We start from the raw sequence: 18,676 nt of genomic DNA on the forward strand, positions 1-18,676 counted from the left end.
TGTTAATTGGAACTTGATGGATAGGAGCCCTTGGATAGGCTATACTGATCCAATCTTCTTGACTTTCTGTTTTCCAATAAATTACCCAATTCATTTCCAGCCGAAGATTACATAAATTGTAGCCTACACCTCCAGGGTTGGCGCTCTGTTTTGCGCTTACGACTGCTTCGACCCCTCACTCTCCCTCTCTCCTATTTGAAAAAAAGAGCTGGGCTCGGATCCTTGAATGAAAATCGAAACATAATCAACGTTTATACTTAGAAAATTTATTGATATCATTTTCTCTGGTAATTTCCTTATTTTAGAGTTGGACACATCATATATCATAATACACACGTGTAGGGGTCTTTGTTTAATATTTATCGAAGCTTGATTCTTAGATCAAAGCTGCTCATAACTTCATCTGTCTTTCTAAGACCCCTTTCCCATAGTAAAGATCGTGTTCTGTTATTGCGGTAGGGCTGCAATACAACACCTATCATTGTGATAGAGCACGAGGTTATACCGCGCAATGCTGTTTCTGAAAAAAGAATTCTATTAAAGTAAAATGTACAAACGTCATGGATAGAAAAAGACTGCAAATCAGAGACATGAATGACACAATTACCTCTATGCAGGCATATAGGCCTACAATGAATTATAATGCCATTTATTTTATTTTGATAGGCTATCATGAAAAGTATATTCAGATTTGTTTAAATACCATCCTAATAACTGTGGAGTTGAATTTGTATTCAAGTGTGGGATTAATTATGTAATGATTTCTTGTTAAGGATAGTTTATACGGGTATAATTAAAGCTTTAAAAAGACATCGCTGCTGTTGACAAAGGTCTTTGTTTGAAAAGAGCGCGTATACAATCAGCCCATTTAACTGTCATGGCAGATTTCACGCCTCATGTGTAGTCACGGTAAATCCAGCGCAATCTGACTGCCCTCATATATTACCACAGTAAATGTAGCTAGTGCATAATGCGTTCTTGACAATCATAGTTTCATCATCATCCTCATCAGCACCCTCATTGTCTTCATCGTCGTCTTTATTATGGTCTTCATTACAATCATCGTCATCCTGTTACTCCTTCCTCCTATCAAAGGATTAACAAAACCACAATACGAAACAATATTGAACAGAATAAGGAGAAAGGCTGGGTTCGTCAACCCCTCCCTTGGCGCAGCAGCATGAGAGTTAGGGCGCTGACATTATGATTAAAGCTGACCGTTTGTAATGTGTCTGGGGTCCCTTAGAAAGCAGTAAAGAGGGATAATGTGCTCGAACTGCGAACTCAAAACCAGCACCTGCCCCGCCAGACACTGTCAGAGAGAGAGAGAGGGAGAGAGGGAGAGGAGGAGCAGGGGCGGAGGTGGGGAGCGCCCCCGCCCTCCGATCAATTAGTCAATCAATTAGCAGGCCTCTACTCCACGCGAGGCAGATTAACTGTAGTAATGATCAAATGAATTCCTAATCGCAGATAATGGACCTGGAATGTGTTTATTATTTTCAGGAAAAATAATAGTTACGGTTCCGTATTAGTTCCAGAGCTGTTTGTTGGATTATCTGACCAATTTACCATGCACACGGCTAATAAAATACGTTCTATTCCTTCAATGAAGTCATTGTGCAGTACTTGTGTCTACAGTGGCCTGTAATAGCATGGTGTGCATTTCCCCCCGAGGGTTGTCTCAGTGGTATGCTATTATTAAATTGTAACTAATTATGTTAGGGATATGGGGTTTGCTCTTTGAGGGAATCTTCCAAACAAAGTATTTTACACTAGTAAGTGAAAAGGTGTAAATGGTAGTCTATATCTATACCTAGCATAATAGGCAAAGGGAGAATCATGACCAATCCAAACTTCATGCCGATGTGAAACATGTAGAATAGTATTCTCTCCATTCACTTCAACACTATACATCTTGCATGGGAAATAATAAGGGTATACTACAGTGTAATAACAATGTGTTATGCTGTCTTGCAATAGGCCTATTTCTGATAATATTATTTAGTCAAATTCCATCAACAAACGATTGAATACTTGTGATTGAAAGAAGGTCAAATAAAACTCACTGAAGCTCATCGTTAAAAGACTCCTGATTAACTCCCATGGTTGCACCTGTTTCACATTTTCTCATAACCTCGTGAGTGGGAAATTCATCCCCAGTCTGTCCTCTTAAATTGTGAATACGTATTAGGTAAGTAATTTGCTACAGTTCAATGTGTGTAAATATATACACAAAAACAAAAACAAACAGGCACAAAAAACGACACACAACATACGACTTGAAAATTAGAAACCTTTACCCACACAAAATTCATAGCCTAAACAATTCTCCCTTTTCAACCAAAGGTCCAATATAATTGAATGTGGGTTATAATAAGAGACATGTTGCATCAGTTTCTAAATGAAAGTCGATGGATACTATGCCTATGCAAAACGTTTTGTGCTGCATATTTCTGGCAGAGAGAGATGTCTGTTGAAGTAGCCTAAGATGTGTGATTTGTCTGTGCCATAAGGCCTATATTTGTCTACCTTCACTATCGGATTCAAACAGGGACGTAAAGATGGAATAAACGACAGCCTTTCCTTATCGTCTCTCATCCTATCTCAGAACCTCAACATGAGTTTGAAATTTCCGGGCTTAGTTTGAGCGTGTGATTGGTCCAAGAGGAGCTTACCTACATGCAAATGAGCCAACGCTACAATACTGCCTTTAGTCAGAGCGCGTGGAAGTCGACCAGGAATACATTCATGTTCCCTGAGCTCCAGGAAAAAACAACCCAAGCATCCCAATTTTAAAAAAGGTTTTACTAAAAAAAATACTATTTTGGAACTCTTTTACACAAGAGGAGTCCTCACAGACCAATAATAAGAAAACAATTATACAAAAACTATACGATATAGCCCAATCTTACTGTTATGAGTCGAGAATGAGTACCACAGAAGACAACGGAAGCAAGTGCTCTTCGGCCCCGATTTCCACCTTCACTATTCAGTCGATATTGGGCAAGTCGTCGGAGAAGCCACGGTCCGGGGCGAAGGAGAGTTCCAAGGGACTGCAGCTGGCTAGGACGCGCTTGCTCTCGGTTTCTTCGGAAGATGAGTGCAGCGGTGGGGAGGACTCTGCAGACTGTTTCTGCTCGGATCCTGGTCACAGAGAGCCATGCAACCAACATCAACCCCTTAATTTTTCTTGTTTAGGTGAGTAGATTACTGAATGTAATTTGTGTTGTGTGTAAAACGTAATAATTTTTGCTTTAAAATAGATTTTTCTTGAATAGATTTTCGTCGCTGACATTTTGCCTTTCGAAAATAAACGCTTATTTTCCAAGTAAAAAAGTTAAGTAGGCTATATATTGTATACATCTATGGCATCTAAAGGGATAATATAATTATTTATATTATTAGGCTATTATTGTAGCCTAATAATAGGTCAACAGTAGACTAAGGTAGGCTAGGCCTAATTATACACGTATTTATGATACATTTAGCCTAATACTTGCTGCAATTTAAGCTTGTAAACTTCGATAACTCAATAGTAGCCTGTTTGTGTCTGCATATAGGTAGACTATCACTTCACTTTGTTTAATGTGTCGTATTACTGCTAGATCAGCGAACAGGGGAAAGGTCAAATAATTAACAGGATGTTTCCCCCTTCATTCCAAATTTAATCGAGTCTTCTAATTGATTAAACATGTTTCCACAATGACTGCACTACATTTCGTCAATTGAGCGTTAAATGTAACCTGATTTAATTAATATTGTGCACCAGGCAGAGTCATATTAAATTGTTTATTTAAAAGGCCACTTACAACCTTTCAACGGTCAATTAATGAGTCAAAGTTCACACTTAATGCACTCTTGTACCGAGTATTGAATAATTTTCTTCTTTTAATAGGGATGTGCTCCAAACCTGGGTAGGCCAAAACAAAGCCTTTGAAAAATAAGTGTGAAACCTTTGAGAGATATTCTACATTTTGTGACAGAATTGATAACCTGATCTAAAGGCAATAGACTAAAGCCTCCAGTTGCCTATCTTATGTTGATGCATATTTCTTGAGGGCAGGCCTACACCATTTATCAATGTTGGTAGGCTATAGATGATATCGAGGAGGACAGTTTTTAAATATTTTGAAATGATTTAAATGTTATTTCCAATCCCCTGGACTAGAAACCGAGAGGTTGCAAGATCGAATCCCCGAGTTGACAGATTAAAACTCCGTCGTTCTAACCCTGAACAAAGTAGTTAACCTACTGTTCTTAGGCCGTCAGTGAAAATAAAAACTGACTTGCCTGGTTGAATAAGAGGTAAAATAAAATACTGGTATTTTTCCCCAATGCAGGTGCAACCAAGGGACTTATTTCAGGCCAAGACGGGATTGCACGGCGACCGCACTTGACACAGCCTCTGCTGCAGGATTACAAAGAGGAACAAGAGAGACCATGCGATCCAATGTCACCTATTTCCGAGGAGAGACAGACAGACGGTGTGGACAAGCAGACTAACTCGTCCAAGAAGAAGACTCGTACCGTCTTCTCGCGGAGTCAGGTGTACCAGCTCGAGTCCACATTTGATATGAAGAGGTATTTGAGCAGCTCCGAGCGAGCCTGCTTGGCATCAAGTCTGCAGCTAACAGAAACTCAAGTGAAGACGTGGTTTCAGAACCGCAGAAACAAATGGAAACGACAACTGTCGGCGGAACTGGAGGCTGCGAACATGGCACACGCATCCGCACAGACACTGGTCGGAATGCCGCTTGTTTTTAGAGATAACTCCCTGCTCCGGGTACCAGTTCCAAGATCTATTGCTTTTCCAACGCCACTATACTATCCCGGCAGCAGCCTACAAGGGTTACCACTGTACAATCTGTATAACAAGATTGAATATTGACTCAATGCCTGTGATGACAGTCCAAAAATAATAACACGTTAACACGCGACAGTACTTTCTTATAAATGTCTGCCAAACTCATGTCTATTATATAACTTTATTTGTTGAAAAAAAATATGTCTTATTATGCAGCAACTGTATGTTTTAACAAGAAAGCAACACGCTTCTCTAAATGTATAAAATACACCATGTGTATAATAATTATTTTCAACCTTGATTTTGCGTTCTTCTCCCTGGTTTAACGCGTTATACATTGCGAGAATTTAGACACTGAAATACAGATGTTATCAAGTGGACTGTTTCCCAAACGAATTATGAATGCATTCAAACACAGTTTTAAATGTAATGTGAATGTGAATATGAAATATTGAGGTCCAACCACCTTAATCTGTTAAAAAATACTGGAAGAAATTGGGTTTATACATTTGGGGATATGGAAGTGCAAACTCGTTGCTTCGATTTTGGGGAAATGTTATTGTAATCATAGGCCCACCAAATAAACTGCTAATTGAATACATTTTCTATATCAGTGAAACATGGGTTGGGATTTATTGTACATTGCCCGTTTTTAATATTTATTTCGACATCTCAATTGTGGCATTCAATCCAGTTTTTGAAAAACAGGAAAGGAAAAACGAATTTCATATGTACAGTATAAAATAGCTTACTTATTTAAAATATTCACACTGCAGCTCAAAGATTATTAAAGAAAAACCTATATTTGTTATTTTTCTGTGTAACTTTCTGCCATGGAAGTTTCAACCAACATGACATCCAGCCACAGTTGGCCAAACTCTCCTATAAACATATGACTCTGCAACTAACTAGGCCTCTAAAGGTGAACAATGATGCTAAAACACCCTCTTAGCCAGTGGTGTAAGCCTCCAGTGCGCCAAAATTCATATTAAAAACATCTAGATTGCCTGGTAGCCTAAAAACAATGTAGGATTCAACATATATTTGTCAAATGTGAACAATGTAATATTATACCCTAAGCCTCATAGGTCTGTAACAAGTGCTCATTTGCCTACTACTAACAGTGTAACTAACAAGATGTGCTATTTACAACAAAGTGTTGTGAAGGGGACTACAGTTTCAAAATGATCTATGTATACAAGTGATTTCAGGTGTAGCCTTCCACTGCAGTATTACTGACTGCAGAGGGCTTTATGCGCTGCTTCCCAACAACCATGGACACATAATGAGTTAAGATCGTGTCAAACGCTTTGGTTATATTTATGTTGCCTGTCTTAAACACAAAGCCTCTTTTCATCTGTCATCACAGTCCTTTGGCAAGTTAGCCAATGTGAAATGTGTCATATGTACTTATGAGTGTCAACTCAGTGGTCTGCTTAACCTGTTTCAGGGGAAGGGAAAGAGATGTACACCATCAGCAACCAATCAGAGTCATGGCGGCATATTCTGACATTTGAAGTGTGCATTACAGGAACGCCTAGCCTTGTTGGAGGGAATGTAATACGCAGTGCCATTGTTAAAGTTCAAGACTCACCGCATCGTTGTGTGATGCTTTTCCTTTTCCAGCTAGCCACCACTCAAATCAAATCAAACTTTATTTGCCACATGATCCGAATCCAAGTGTAGACTTTACAGTGGAACGCTTACTTACAAGCCCTTAACCAACAGTGCAGTTCAAGAATAAGAAAAGTAGACTAAAATAAAAAGTAATAATAAAAAGTACAGCAATAAGAATAACAATAACAAGGCTATATACAGGTGGCACCGGTACCGAGTCAGTGTGCGGGGTACAGGCTAAGGTGAGCTGTACATTTAGGTGGGGGCAAAGTGACTATGCATAGGTAACACTGTATCGGTTACAGTGAAAAATACGTGTTAAAATATTAGAAAAGGCTTTCTGACAAAGAAACCTGTTTCGAAATGGCATACCACTTTGAGTGTTTATAGGGAGAAAACATATTCTTAACTCTTAAATCATTGATTGGTGTAGGCCCAATTGATAGCAGTTTCATTGTCTATTGCAGGATTACAGTCTAGTTGTAAGAAGTGTATACTGTACAATATTAGGTAATACATAACGTCGGCCTATAAGAATGGGGCCAACTCCATTTCAACTCAGGTCAATTCATGAAATTAATTGAAATTGAAGCAATGCAAAACTTTTGCCTGGAGCTTAGATTGCTTTTAAACATAACAGACAACCTAGGTACGTTTCTACCAAGGTTATTATAGTAAACTAAAACTGAAACTAAAACAAAACGAATAATAAAACAATATTATTTGGTGCATCTTTGTCATCTCACCTAACCTATGACCTGACCCATCACCTTATGCATTACTGCCCCACAGTGGCAAGAAGAGACATTCCACAAAACAACAAAATTGTACAACACAAAAATGGCTCCTAGCCTCCCATAGGCTACTTCATTTCACTAACACTAAAACGAAATAATAGAAAACCTAAATGTTTTTATTATACTTAAACTAAGTGACTAGTAAATCAGATCTGAAAACGAACTGAAACTAAACTGAATTTCGAATAAAAATCTTAAAACTAATAGAAATGAAAAGAAATATAAAAACAGACCTATAATCTTGGTTTCAACGATTGAAACATACATATTACACACATTTTAGTTTTCCATGACCGCAGATAAGGCTATAAAAAAAACTGATAACTATTTTGGTACCATTGTACAATAATACAGCACATGGAAAATGTTTGGAATTACACATTTTGGAAATAACTCTGTCTTTTTGTATCTTCTTTGTACCTTTTGTATCTTTGCTCTTACAATATTAGGCTACAGTATTTGGTTGCTCTAAGGTTAATAGGCCCAATCAAACACACACACACACACACACACACACACACACACACACACACACACACACACACACACACACACACACACACACACACACACACACACACACACACACACACACACACACACACACACACACACACACACACACACACACACACACCTCTCCCTCTCTCTCTCTCGGTGCTAATGGCTATACATTATCCTGCAGCATTATGACTAGCGAGGCTCTGTTGCCCAGCAGATTATTCCTGACCCAATTCCTGCAACTGCCGCTCGGTGTTCTGGGCAAATGGATCACGTTAGACAACATAAGTGATTTATGGGTAACTGATGCTGGCGGAGAGGGGCAGGGGGATGAATTTGTGAAAGAAAGGAAAGGGAGAGAACAGAGTGAAAGAGACAGACCACTCATGAAAAGGAGGAATAGCGTTGTGTGAATGAAGCTGTTTATTAGTTTTACAGCGGTCATTATGCCATCATGTTTGACGGTAATACACTACTCTCCTGGATGGAAACTTGTGCACTGCTGACTTGTGGGATATCTGCATGACCTGTTACATGGGGTTGTTTGATTTACAGGAGAGAGATAGAAAGGGTTGGAGAGACTGGGCGTTGAGGGAGAGAGAGAGATAAAGAAAAAAGTGAGAGGGGCTTGTGTTATACATCTCCCAAATGGCAGGTATGAATTACACATTTTAATAGTGAGGCAATGAAAATGATTTGAAGTGGTTTAAACGCCAAAGAAATAGTGGCTGGAATCACTGTGAAGATTTCTTGAGATTATGTGTTGTGCTTTAGGATTGATCAAACCTGCCTGGTAAAGTGAAAAGCCAGTGTAATTCACTTTGTGGTATAATTTATGGCAAGAATAATGGCAACTGTAGAAAGAGGGGCAGGGAAAAGATGAGCTGAAGGATTTCCAGGATATTTCTTTCATCCCTAGAGGAAACTATCTACGGGACTCCTAATGTTTACATTTTACTCAGCTTTTCCCATGTGGCAGTCCTAAAATGGATACAAAAATTACAATTATTTGTTTAGCTACAGTTGAAGTCGGAAGTTTACATTAACCTTAGCCAAATACATTTAAACTCAGTTTTTCACAATTCCTGACATTTAATTCGAGTCAAAATTCCCTGTCTTTAGGTCAGTTAGGATCATCATTTTATTTTAAGAATGTGAAATGTCACAATAATAGTAGAGAGAATGATTTAATTTAAGCTTTTATTTCTTTCATCACATTCCCAGTGGGTCAGAAGTTTACATACACTCAATTAATACTTGGTAGCATTGCCTTTAAATTGTTTAACTTGGGTCAAATATTTCGGGTAGCCTTCCACAAGGTTCCAACAATAAGTTGGGTGAATTTTGGCCAATTCCTCCTGACAGAGCTGGTGTAACTGAGTCAGATTTGTAGGCCTCATTGCTCGCACACACTTTTTCAGTTCTGCCCACAAATGTTCTATAAGATTGAGGTCAGGGCTTTGTGATGGCCACTCCAATACCTTGACTTTGCTGTCCTTAAGCCATTTTGCCACAACTTTGGAAGTATGCTTGAGGTCATTGTCCATTTGGAAGACCCATTTGCGACCAAGCTTTAACTTCCTGACTGATGTTTTGAGATGTTGCTTCAATATATCCACATAATTTTCTTCCCTCATGATGATGCCATCTATTTGTGAAGTGCATCAGTCCCTCCTGCAGCAAAGCACCCCCACAACATGATGCTGCCACCCCGTGCTTCACGGTTGGGATGGTGTTCTTCGGTTTGCAAGCCTCCCCCTTTTTCCTCCATACATAACAATGGTCATTATGGCCAAACAGTTCTATTTTTTTCTCATCAGACCAGAGGACATCTCTCCAAAAAGTACGATATTTGTCCCCATGTGCAGTTGCAAGCAGCTTTTCATGGCAGTTTTGGAGCAGTGGTTTCTTCCTTGCTGAGCGGCCTTTCAGGTTATGTCAATATAGGACTCGTTTTTACTGTGGATATAGATACTTTTGTACCTGTTTCCTCCAGCATCTTCACAAGGTCCTTTGTTGTTGCTCTGGGATTGATTTGCACTTTTCGCACCAAAGTACGTTAACCTCTAGGAGACAGAACACGTCTCCTTTTTGAGCGGTATGATGGCTGCGTGGTCCCATGGTGTTTATGCTTGCTAATGTTTGTACAGATGAACGTGGTACCTTCAGGAATTTGGAAATTGCAGGCGTTTGGAGGTCTTGGCTGATTTCTTTTGATTTTCCCATGATGTTAAGCAAAAGAGGCACTGAGTTTGAAGGTAGGCCTTGAAATAGATCCACAGGTACACCTCCAATTGACTCAAATGATGTCAATTCGCCTATCCTAAGCTTCTAAAAACATGACATGATTTTCTGGAATTTTCAAAGCTGTTTAAAGGCACAGTCAACTTAGTGTATGTAAACTTCTGACACACTGGAATTGTGATACAGTGAATTCTAAGTGAAATTATCTGTCTGTAAACAATTGTTGGAAACATGACTTGTGTCATGCACAAAGTAGATGTCCTATCCGACTTGCCAAAACTATAGTTTGTTGACAAGAAATTTGTGGAGTGGTTGAAAAACGAGTTTTAATGACTCCAACCTAAGTGTATGTACTTCAGCTGTATATGACTGTATTAGAGTATAGGGTAATTTTGTTCCAGTTAGACTGCACGTTTGATCTGAAATACAAACAATACCAATATCATGTTTGACATGGCTCTAACAAAGTGTCATGTCATCATTACAACTTTATGTTTTCTTTATTGTATTTGTCACCCCAAATATCAAAATGCCATTTGCTACTGTTTACATTCCTAAAGAAATACCATCCCACTGGGCACAAACTGGTTGAATCAACATTGTTTCAATGTAATTATCAATTTATCGTGACGTGGAGTCTGCGCGGAAAATACATTGGATTCAAAAAAAGTAATCAACGTAAACTGTTTTGCGGGTGAAATTTCAAATCACAGGATTATGTCATCATTGTAGCCAATTTTCAACATAGACAAACCTTGTATAAATAAAAATATTCAGGAATTCAATCCTCATTTGGTTTCGTAACCAATTTAGTCTCATGTTAGCCAGCATTTGATTTCCATAGGGGACTTGTGTATGTTTATACAGCACACTCATAGGAACAAAGATGCTATCTAGAACCAAAAGGGTTCTTCGGCTGGCCCCATAGGTGATCACTTTGAAGAACCTCTTTTGGTTCCAGGTAGAACCCTTTAGGGATCAATATAGAACCTTTTCCACATAGGGTTGTACATGGAACGCAAAAGAGTTCTACCTGGAACCAAAAAGGGTTATTCTATGGGGACAGCCGCAGAACCCATTTGGAACACATTTCTGAGTGTAATGTAGGGGAAGGTTATAAAACATAGCAGCTTGACGAGATGCAGGGTCATGAGGTTGCTTCCAGAAATTAGTTTTAAAAGCGATCGCAATGCATTAAGCCAGACAACTCTCAAGACCTGTTTTGCTCCTTAAATGAATTTGAGGAAGGAATAATGAGATTCTTGAGGCAGGCCTGTCATCCGTCGCCATTTACCAGCTCCCTGTATTTATGGTCTAATGTTTAAAAATGAGAGCTTGAGCCAGAAGTGATTTTTCATGATTCTGTTTTACATTAACTGGAAATGGGTGGGCTAAAGGGAAATTGTGGTTGCATGACCCCCCTAATGTTAGAATCACCGTTTGACAGTGATTACAGCTGTGAGTCTTTATGGGTAAGTCTTAGAGCTTTGCAAACCTGGATTGTACAGTATTTGCACATTATTATTTTTTAAATTCTTCAAGCTCTGTCCAGTTGGTTGTTGCTCTGTCCAGTTGGTTGTTGATCCTTTCTAGACAACCGTTGAAGCTGAGTTTACAAAACATTAAGAACGTATGCTCTTTACATGACAGACTGATCAGGTGAAAGCTATGATCCCTGATTCATGTCACTTATTTAATACACTTCAATCAGTGTAGATTAAGGGGGGAGGACAGGTTAAAGAAGGATTTTTACGTCTTGAGACAATTGAGACATGGATTGTGTATATGTGCCATTCAGAGTGTGAATAGGCAAGACAAAATAATTGTTTATGGTAATAGGTGCCAGGGCATTCTACCAAATAATTTTAAAACTTAGACACTGTCTTGTTGGCCTAACATTATATCCTAATTTGACTTTGGTGCAGGTCATGTTGTTCTTCACATTACAGTCTCGTGAAAACACACAGTATATGAAATAAAATCAGAGTGTATTTGTCACATGCACAAACATAGAAACTGTCAACTGTACAGTGAAATTGTTATTTGCATAGTGGAGTCTTTTGTTTAGACATGTAGCTAGCTAAATAATAAACCATAATACCAACTCATAACGTTACTACCATGCATGAATCTGCAGGTAGCTAAAGCTAACCAACTAGGTTCAATTATAGCTAGCTAGCTAACATTAGGCTACAACTAGCAATGCAAATGGCTTGCTTAGATACAAATAATATTACAACACAGATCATACATTTAACGCTAGCTAGCTAGCCAGCCAGGTAACTTTAGCTAGCTAGCTAACAGTACGCTTTGACTTGCAATGAAAAAGTCTGGCAAAACTAGAAATATATAATATCTGAAAATGTAGCTAACTAGACTTTCTTACCCGTATACATGGGTGAACGCTTCTCCTCCCCTGTCAAGGATGCCATGGTTGCCCTTTGTTTGAAGATGTAATCTGGAGACAGGTATTTTATACAACAGTCATCAGTGTTTTCTTGTTGACTCCCTCTGCACATTTGCAATGAAATTGCCAGAATTCTCTTTAGCTATGATATGCTGCTTCCACTGGACATTCCACTGATTTCAAAACTTGATCAACTTCTCTGACAACAACACGGTTGATCACCATTTCAGAAGACTCTACAATGTATGGTTCAATTGAAATGTTAACTAAAATCAGGGATTTCCTTATCGTCGGACTCATTTTCAGAGTCAGCGTGGCACAATCGTCCTCCAGAAAGTGGAGAGCATTAGCAACACTTTTGAAGTACTTTTTGATATCTTATAAAAAAACTGCATTAGAAAGGATTACTTACACATACTGAGCAACTCATGTTATAGACAGAAGCATCATACATTGCAGACCAATCCAAACTCATCACTCAGCATGACTAGCCCATCCATTATCTCAGCCAATCATGGCTAGCGGGAAGGTTCCTGTCTTTTCACGTGGCTAAACCAACTAGGCTCATAATTAAAAAATGTTACTCATATTTACAGATGGCATACAAGTTTGTTACGAAGGCACATTAAAGTTCATGTTCCAGAAGACATTTCTGCCAAAAGACACATTTTGATGAAAAATAAATGTTTACATTCAAATACCTCTCCTGTGAAGTAGTGACATGTGACATAGGCCTAGTTTCCTGAAATGAGTCACTTATGTTTATTGAGTGATATTTTATCACTTTCACAGGCTACGTACAAAACCTGGTGGATGTGTTGTTCAACAGCATTGTGGGAACACCCTACCAGATCAGGAGGTGTTACAGAAGGCTGAGGCATTGGCCAGACACCAGCCCTGCTTCAGAGTAATGGAGGACACTTGAATCAGGTTGGTCACATTTGATCTGGTCAATGGTCAAAATACTATCTGTCCTGGAAGTCACCTAACCATCGTTGATAATTTAATCAGTGTTGTGTCTCCTGTATGTTGTAAGGGAGGTGCCTCCTTCCACTGAGCCAATGGACTACTCCTTGGCCCGAGTAAGCAATGCCAACCAGTCAGTGACATGGTGGCACGTGTCCCTTGTGAATCAGGATCTCTGATCCATCGTCCATCAGACGTTGGAAAATACCTCACAAGAGACAAACGGTGATTACTAATAAGACAGTACATCACAAGTGTTTAGTAATATCACATCATTCAAATTATACAACACACATTTTTATCATATTGCTATTATTAAATATAAGGGCAAACACCGCAGGACTGGGGGACCATGTATATTCTTTACACGTCAGGGAACTCCTGTCTTATTTTTTATTTCACCTTTATTTAACTAGGTAGGCCAGTTGAGAACAAGTTCTCATTTACAACTGCGACCTGGCCAAGATAATGCAAAGCAGTGCGACAAAAACAACAACACAGAGTTACACATAAACAAACGTACAGTCAATAACACAAAATAACATATTTTGAAAAATCTATGTACAGTGTGTGAAAATGTAGAAGAGTAGGGAGGTAGGCAATATATAGGCCATAGAGCCGAAATAATTACAATTTAGCATTAACACTGGAGAGATAGATGTGCAGATGATGATGTGCAAGTAGAGATACTGGGGTGCAAAAGAGCAAGAGGGTAAGTAATAATATGGGGATAGTCAGGTGTGCTTTACAGATTGGCTGTGTACAGGTACAGTGATCGGTAAGCTGCTCTGACAGCTGATGCTTAAAGTTAGACAGAGAGATATAAGACTCCAGCTTCATTGATTTTGGCAATTCTTTCCAGTCATTGGCAGCAGAGAACTGGAAGGAAAGGCGGCCAAAGGTAGTGTTGGCTTTGGGGTTGACCAGTGAAATATACCTGCTGGAGCTACGGTTGGGTGTTGCTATAGTGACCAGTGAGCTGAGGTAAGGCGGGGCTTTACCTAGCAAAGACTTATAGATGACATGGAGCCAGTGGGTTTGGCGACAAATATGTAGTGAGGGCCAGCCAACGAGAGTATACAGTGGTGGGTAGTATATGGGGCTTTGTTGACAAAACGGGTGGCACTGTGACAGAATACATCCAGTTTGCTGAGTAGAGTGTTGGGGGCTATTTTGTAGTAGTCAGTTTTACCAGGGTATGTTTGGCAGCATGAGTGAAGGAGGCTTTGTTATGAAATAGGACACCGATTCTAGATTTAATTTTGGATTGGAGATGCTTAATGTGAGTCTGGAAGGAGAGTTTACAGTCTAACCAGATACCTAGGTATTTGTAGTTGTCCACATATTCTAAGTCAGAACTGTCCAGAGTATTGATGCTAGTCGGGCAGGAGGGTGCGGGCAGCGATCGGTTGAAGAGCATGCACTTAGTTTTACTAGCATTTAAAAGCAGTTGGAGGCCACAGAAGGAGTGTTGTATGGCGTTGAAGATCGTTTGGAGGTTTGTTAGCACAGTGTCCAAAGAAGGGCCAGGTGTATACAGAATGGTGTTGTCTGTGTAGAGGTGGATCAGAGAATCACCAGCAGCAAGAGCGACATCATTGATATATACAGAAAAAAGTTGGCTCGAGAATTGAACCCTGTGGCTCCCCCCATAGAGACTGCCAGAGGTCCAGACAACAGGCCCTCCAATTTGACACACTGAACTCTATCTGAGAAGTAGTTGGTAAAATAGACGAGGCAGTCATTTGAGAAGCCAAGGCAGTTGAATCTGCTGATAAGAATGCTGTGATTGACAGAGTCGAAAGCCTTGGCCAGGTCGATGAAGATGGCTGCACAATACTTTCTTTTATCGATGGCGGTTATGATATCGTTTAGGACCATGAGTGTGGCTGAGGTGCACCCATGACCAGCTCGGAAACCAGATTGCATAGTGGAGAAGGTACGATGGGATTCAAAATGGTCGGTGATATGTTTGTTATCTTGGCTTTCGAAGATTTTAGAAAGTCAGGGCAGGATGGATATAGGCCTTTAACAGTTTGGGTCTAGAGTGTCTCCCCCTTTGAAGAGGGGGATGACCGCGGCAGCTTTCCAATCTTTTTGGATCTCAGACAATACGAAAGAGAGGTTGAATAGGCTAGTAATAGGGGTTGCAACAATTTCGGCGGATAATATTAGAAAGAGAGGGTCCAGATTGTCTAGACCAGCTGTTCTGTAGGGATCCAGATTTTGCAGCTCTTTCAGAAGATCAGCTGTCTGGATTTAGGTGAAGGAGAAGCATGGGAGGGCTTGGGTAAGTTGCTGCAGGGGGTGCTGAGATTTTGACCGGGGTAGGGGTAGCCAGGTGGAATGCATGGCCAGCTGTAGAAAAATGCTAATTGAAATGATCGAATATCGTATTTTTATTGGTGGTGACAGTGTTTCCTATCCCCAGTGCAGTGGCAGCTGGGAAGAGGTACTTTTATTCTCCATGGACTTTACAGTGTCCCAAAATCTATTGGTATTAGTGCTACAGGAAGCACATTTCTTTTTGAAAAAGCTCGCCTTAGCTTTCCTAACTGACTGGGTATATTGGTTCCTGACTTCCCTGAAAAGTTGCATATTGCGGGGGCTATTCGATGCAAATGCAGAACGCCACAGGATGTTTTTGTGCTAGTCAAGGGCAGTCAAGTCTGGGGTGAACCATGGGCTATATCTGTTCTTACTTCTACATTCTTTGAATGGGGCATGCTTATTTAAGATGGTGAGGAAAGCACTTTTGAAGAGCAACCAGGCATCCTCTACTGATGGGATGAGGTCAATATCCTTCCAGGATAACAGGGCCAGGTCGATTAGAAAGGCCTGCCCGCTGAAGTGTTTTAGGGAGCGTTTGTCAGTGATGCGGGGTGGTCGTTTGACCGCAGACCCATTACGCACGCAGGCAATGAGGCAGTGATCGCTGAGATCCTGGTTGAAGACAGCAGAGGTGTAATTAGAGGGCAAGTTGGTCAGGATGATATCTATGAGGGTGCCCATGATTATGGATTTAGGGTTGTACCTGGTAGGTTCCTTGATCATTTGTGTGAGATTGAGGGCATATATGGGACACCATACAGGAAGGTGTAATATTTGCACATGGCGATATTAGCAGAACACTACTTTTACAGTATTATGGGAAGTATGGTTTATTCTATATGGAACGGTTACATTTGAAAGTTATCCAAACACTTTGTTTAGAGTGTCTACATAAGTTCAGCAATTGCACCCTTCTCACATTACTCTGTAGGCTACTAACCGATGCAAAGCTTCTCCCAGAAATTATGTAAACAGTGAACATAAGAGACAAGACGAGACAAAACTAGCCAGTTATAGAATATTGTGCTGTAGGATAGATTGGACATTCAACTCGCAATTGATACCATTTGCTTGAGTTGTCAACTAACATGAATTCAACGTGAAGTCAAGAAAACGTTTCACCATGTCATTGGATTTAGGTTAAAAGTTGGGTGAAGGAAAGACGAAATTCCCTTACATTGATTCCTTTTTTCAAATCCGCTCAGTTTTCCACGTTGATTCAACGTCATCACATAACATTTTTGGTTGAAATGATCTGGAAACAATGTTGATTCAACCAGTTTTTGCCCAGTTGGTTTGCTTACCTCTCTGTACTCACTACTGCCCTTGTTTGTTGTGATAGAATGGAAAAGACACACCCAAGAAACACTCACATCAAACCACACTCCCAAGACAACTCTTGTTTGGCTTCAGTCATGGCCACTATACCATTTTTTTATGACCATGCTTCAAAACGAGGCCAAATCAGGATGTTTGGGATTGTCTTTAAAGGAATAATGTTAAAATACAGCGCTTAATCCAAATGTAAGGCCATCAGTCATTCATCATTCTGTAATGGACATTGTGCACAACCATTTTGTATTCTCTATTTTCTATTTGTACGTTTAAGAGGGGATTTATCTACTGTATAAGGCTTCATGACATACACTCAGTGATCCAGAAGGTCCCACAGCCCTGCCACAGTTGTTTCAGATCCCCCCCCAGGACCTCCTCTCCCAGAAAGGAGTAGGGAAGATAAAGCATGTCATCATTCTATTAATGACGTACCGTTTTTGTAATGGGGCTTGCAGCAGTTGGCAGAAGTACAGGCAGCTTCTTCAATATCCTGGACATTATTTGTTCGTTTAGTTAAATTACGTTTCTAATTCCCTCATAATTACTTGTAATGAGGCTGTCTCTATCATTTTGATGCAGCTTCATCTTAATAGTGAATGTCATCCTTTTTTAGGGATAATTACCTCCCATAAGGCCAGGGAGTACTGGGGTTTGTTGTGCGCTGCACACACGGCAAATTGGTTTGTTTCCTGACATCTTGTCTTCCCGCAAATTGGTAAATTAAGTTTCTCGGCTGGGGCATTATAACTGTTAAATTTGCTTTCCCGGCTCCCTTAAATGATTGGGTAGGCTGACAGCCTGTCGTTTTTCTGTGCTTGATTTTTTTGCGTGTAGGTAAATCTTACCATGATGCTATGAGATTTTATACCAGTTGAGAGTGTACACATTGTGTAGAATAGCATGAGATTAGCTATAAAACTGCACATTTTTTCTCAGCATCATGGTAATATGTGTGGTATTGCAGGAAACTAGCTGTCCCCCCAAAATCCATGACAAAATATGTGTGTGTGGGGGGGGTGCTTATGCTCAGACCTTGTAGGGGTAGGGATGTCATTGTACAATTGTACAATTTAAATCTCATATACTTTGCATAGCAGAATATAAATAAAGAAGAGATCATGGATTATATAAGAGATAATCGATATCATTCTTTATTACTTTCAAAATCCAGTATATATATTATCCCTAGGGCTTACTACATCACACACTTTGCAATGAGGCTGAGGGAATTTTGCATAATTAAAGCTAATTTCCTGCTATTCTACACATTTTGCCATGAGGCTGGAAGAAAATGTTGCAGTTTTACATATTTTTTTGCCATGCTTATGACATGTTCATATGCTGACTGGGGAGAGGTACTTGATAATCCAACCACAGCTGTGGCCACTGCTGCTGAGAGGTTTCATTTCTGAAGTGTCACAGACAGTTTGGCTCTACATGAGCCTGTTACACACCGATTAAAAAAGGGGAAAGAGTGCTCCCGCGGTGGTCATGTACATTTACCCAAACCACAAAAGGGTCTAACGTTAACACCATGCTGCTGACATTACCTTCAGACGAGGTCCTGGCACTGTCTGATACTGTAACTGTCTGTATCAGACAGGAAGATACTCATATATTTCATGTCGGAGAACACCTATCACTCCTGTCCTGTCCTGTTTAGTTAGTGGATAT

The 18,676-nt window shown here is 39.9% G+C and overlaps 1 protein-coding gene across 1 annotated transcript; it reads left to right on the forward strand.

Annotated features, from left to right (window-relative positions):
* The first annotated feature begins 2,500 nt into the window (after positions 1-2,500).
* On the forward strand, positions 2,501-5,531 carry LOC118361714 (homeobox protein HMX2-like). Its single transcript, XM_035741871.2, has 2 exons — positions 2,501-3,198; positions 4,341-5,531. The coding sequence occupies exons 1-2, from the start codon at positions 2,928-2,930 to the stop codon at positions 4,886-4,888; spliced, it is 819 nt and encodes a 272-aa protein (XP_035597764.1). The 5' UTR covers positions 2,501-2,927; the 3' UTR covers positions 4,889-5,531.
* Positions 5,532-18,676: the final 13,145 nt, after the last annotated feature.

Source organism: Oncorhynchus keta, chromosome 2 (assembly GCF_023373465.1).
Source record: "Oncorhynchus keta strain PuntledgeMale-10-30-2019 chromosome 2, Oket_V2, whole genome shotgun sequence".
In the NCBI taxonomy this organism is placed as follows: domain Eukaryota; kingdom Metazoa; phylum Chordata; class Actinopteri; order Salmoniformes; family Salmonidae; genus Oncorhynchus; species Oncorhynchus keta.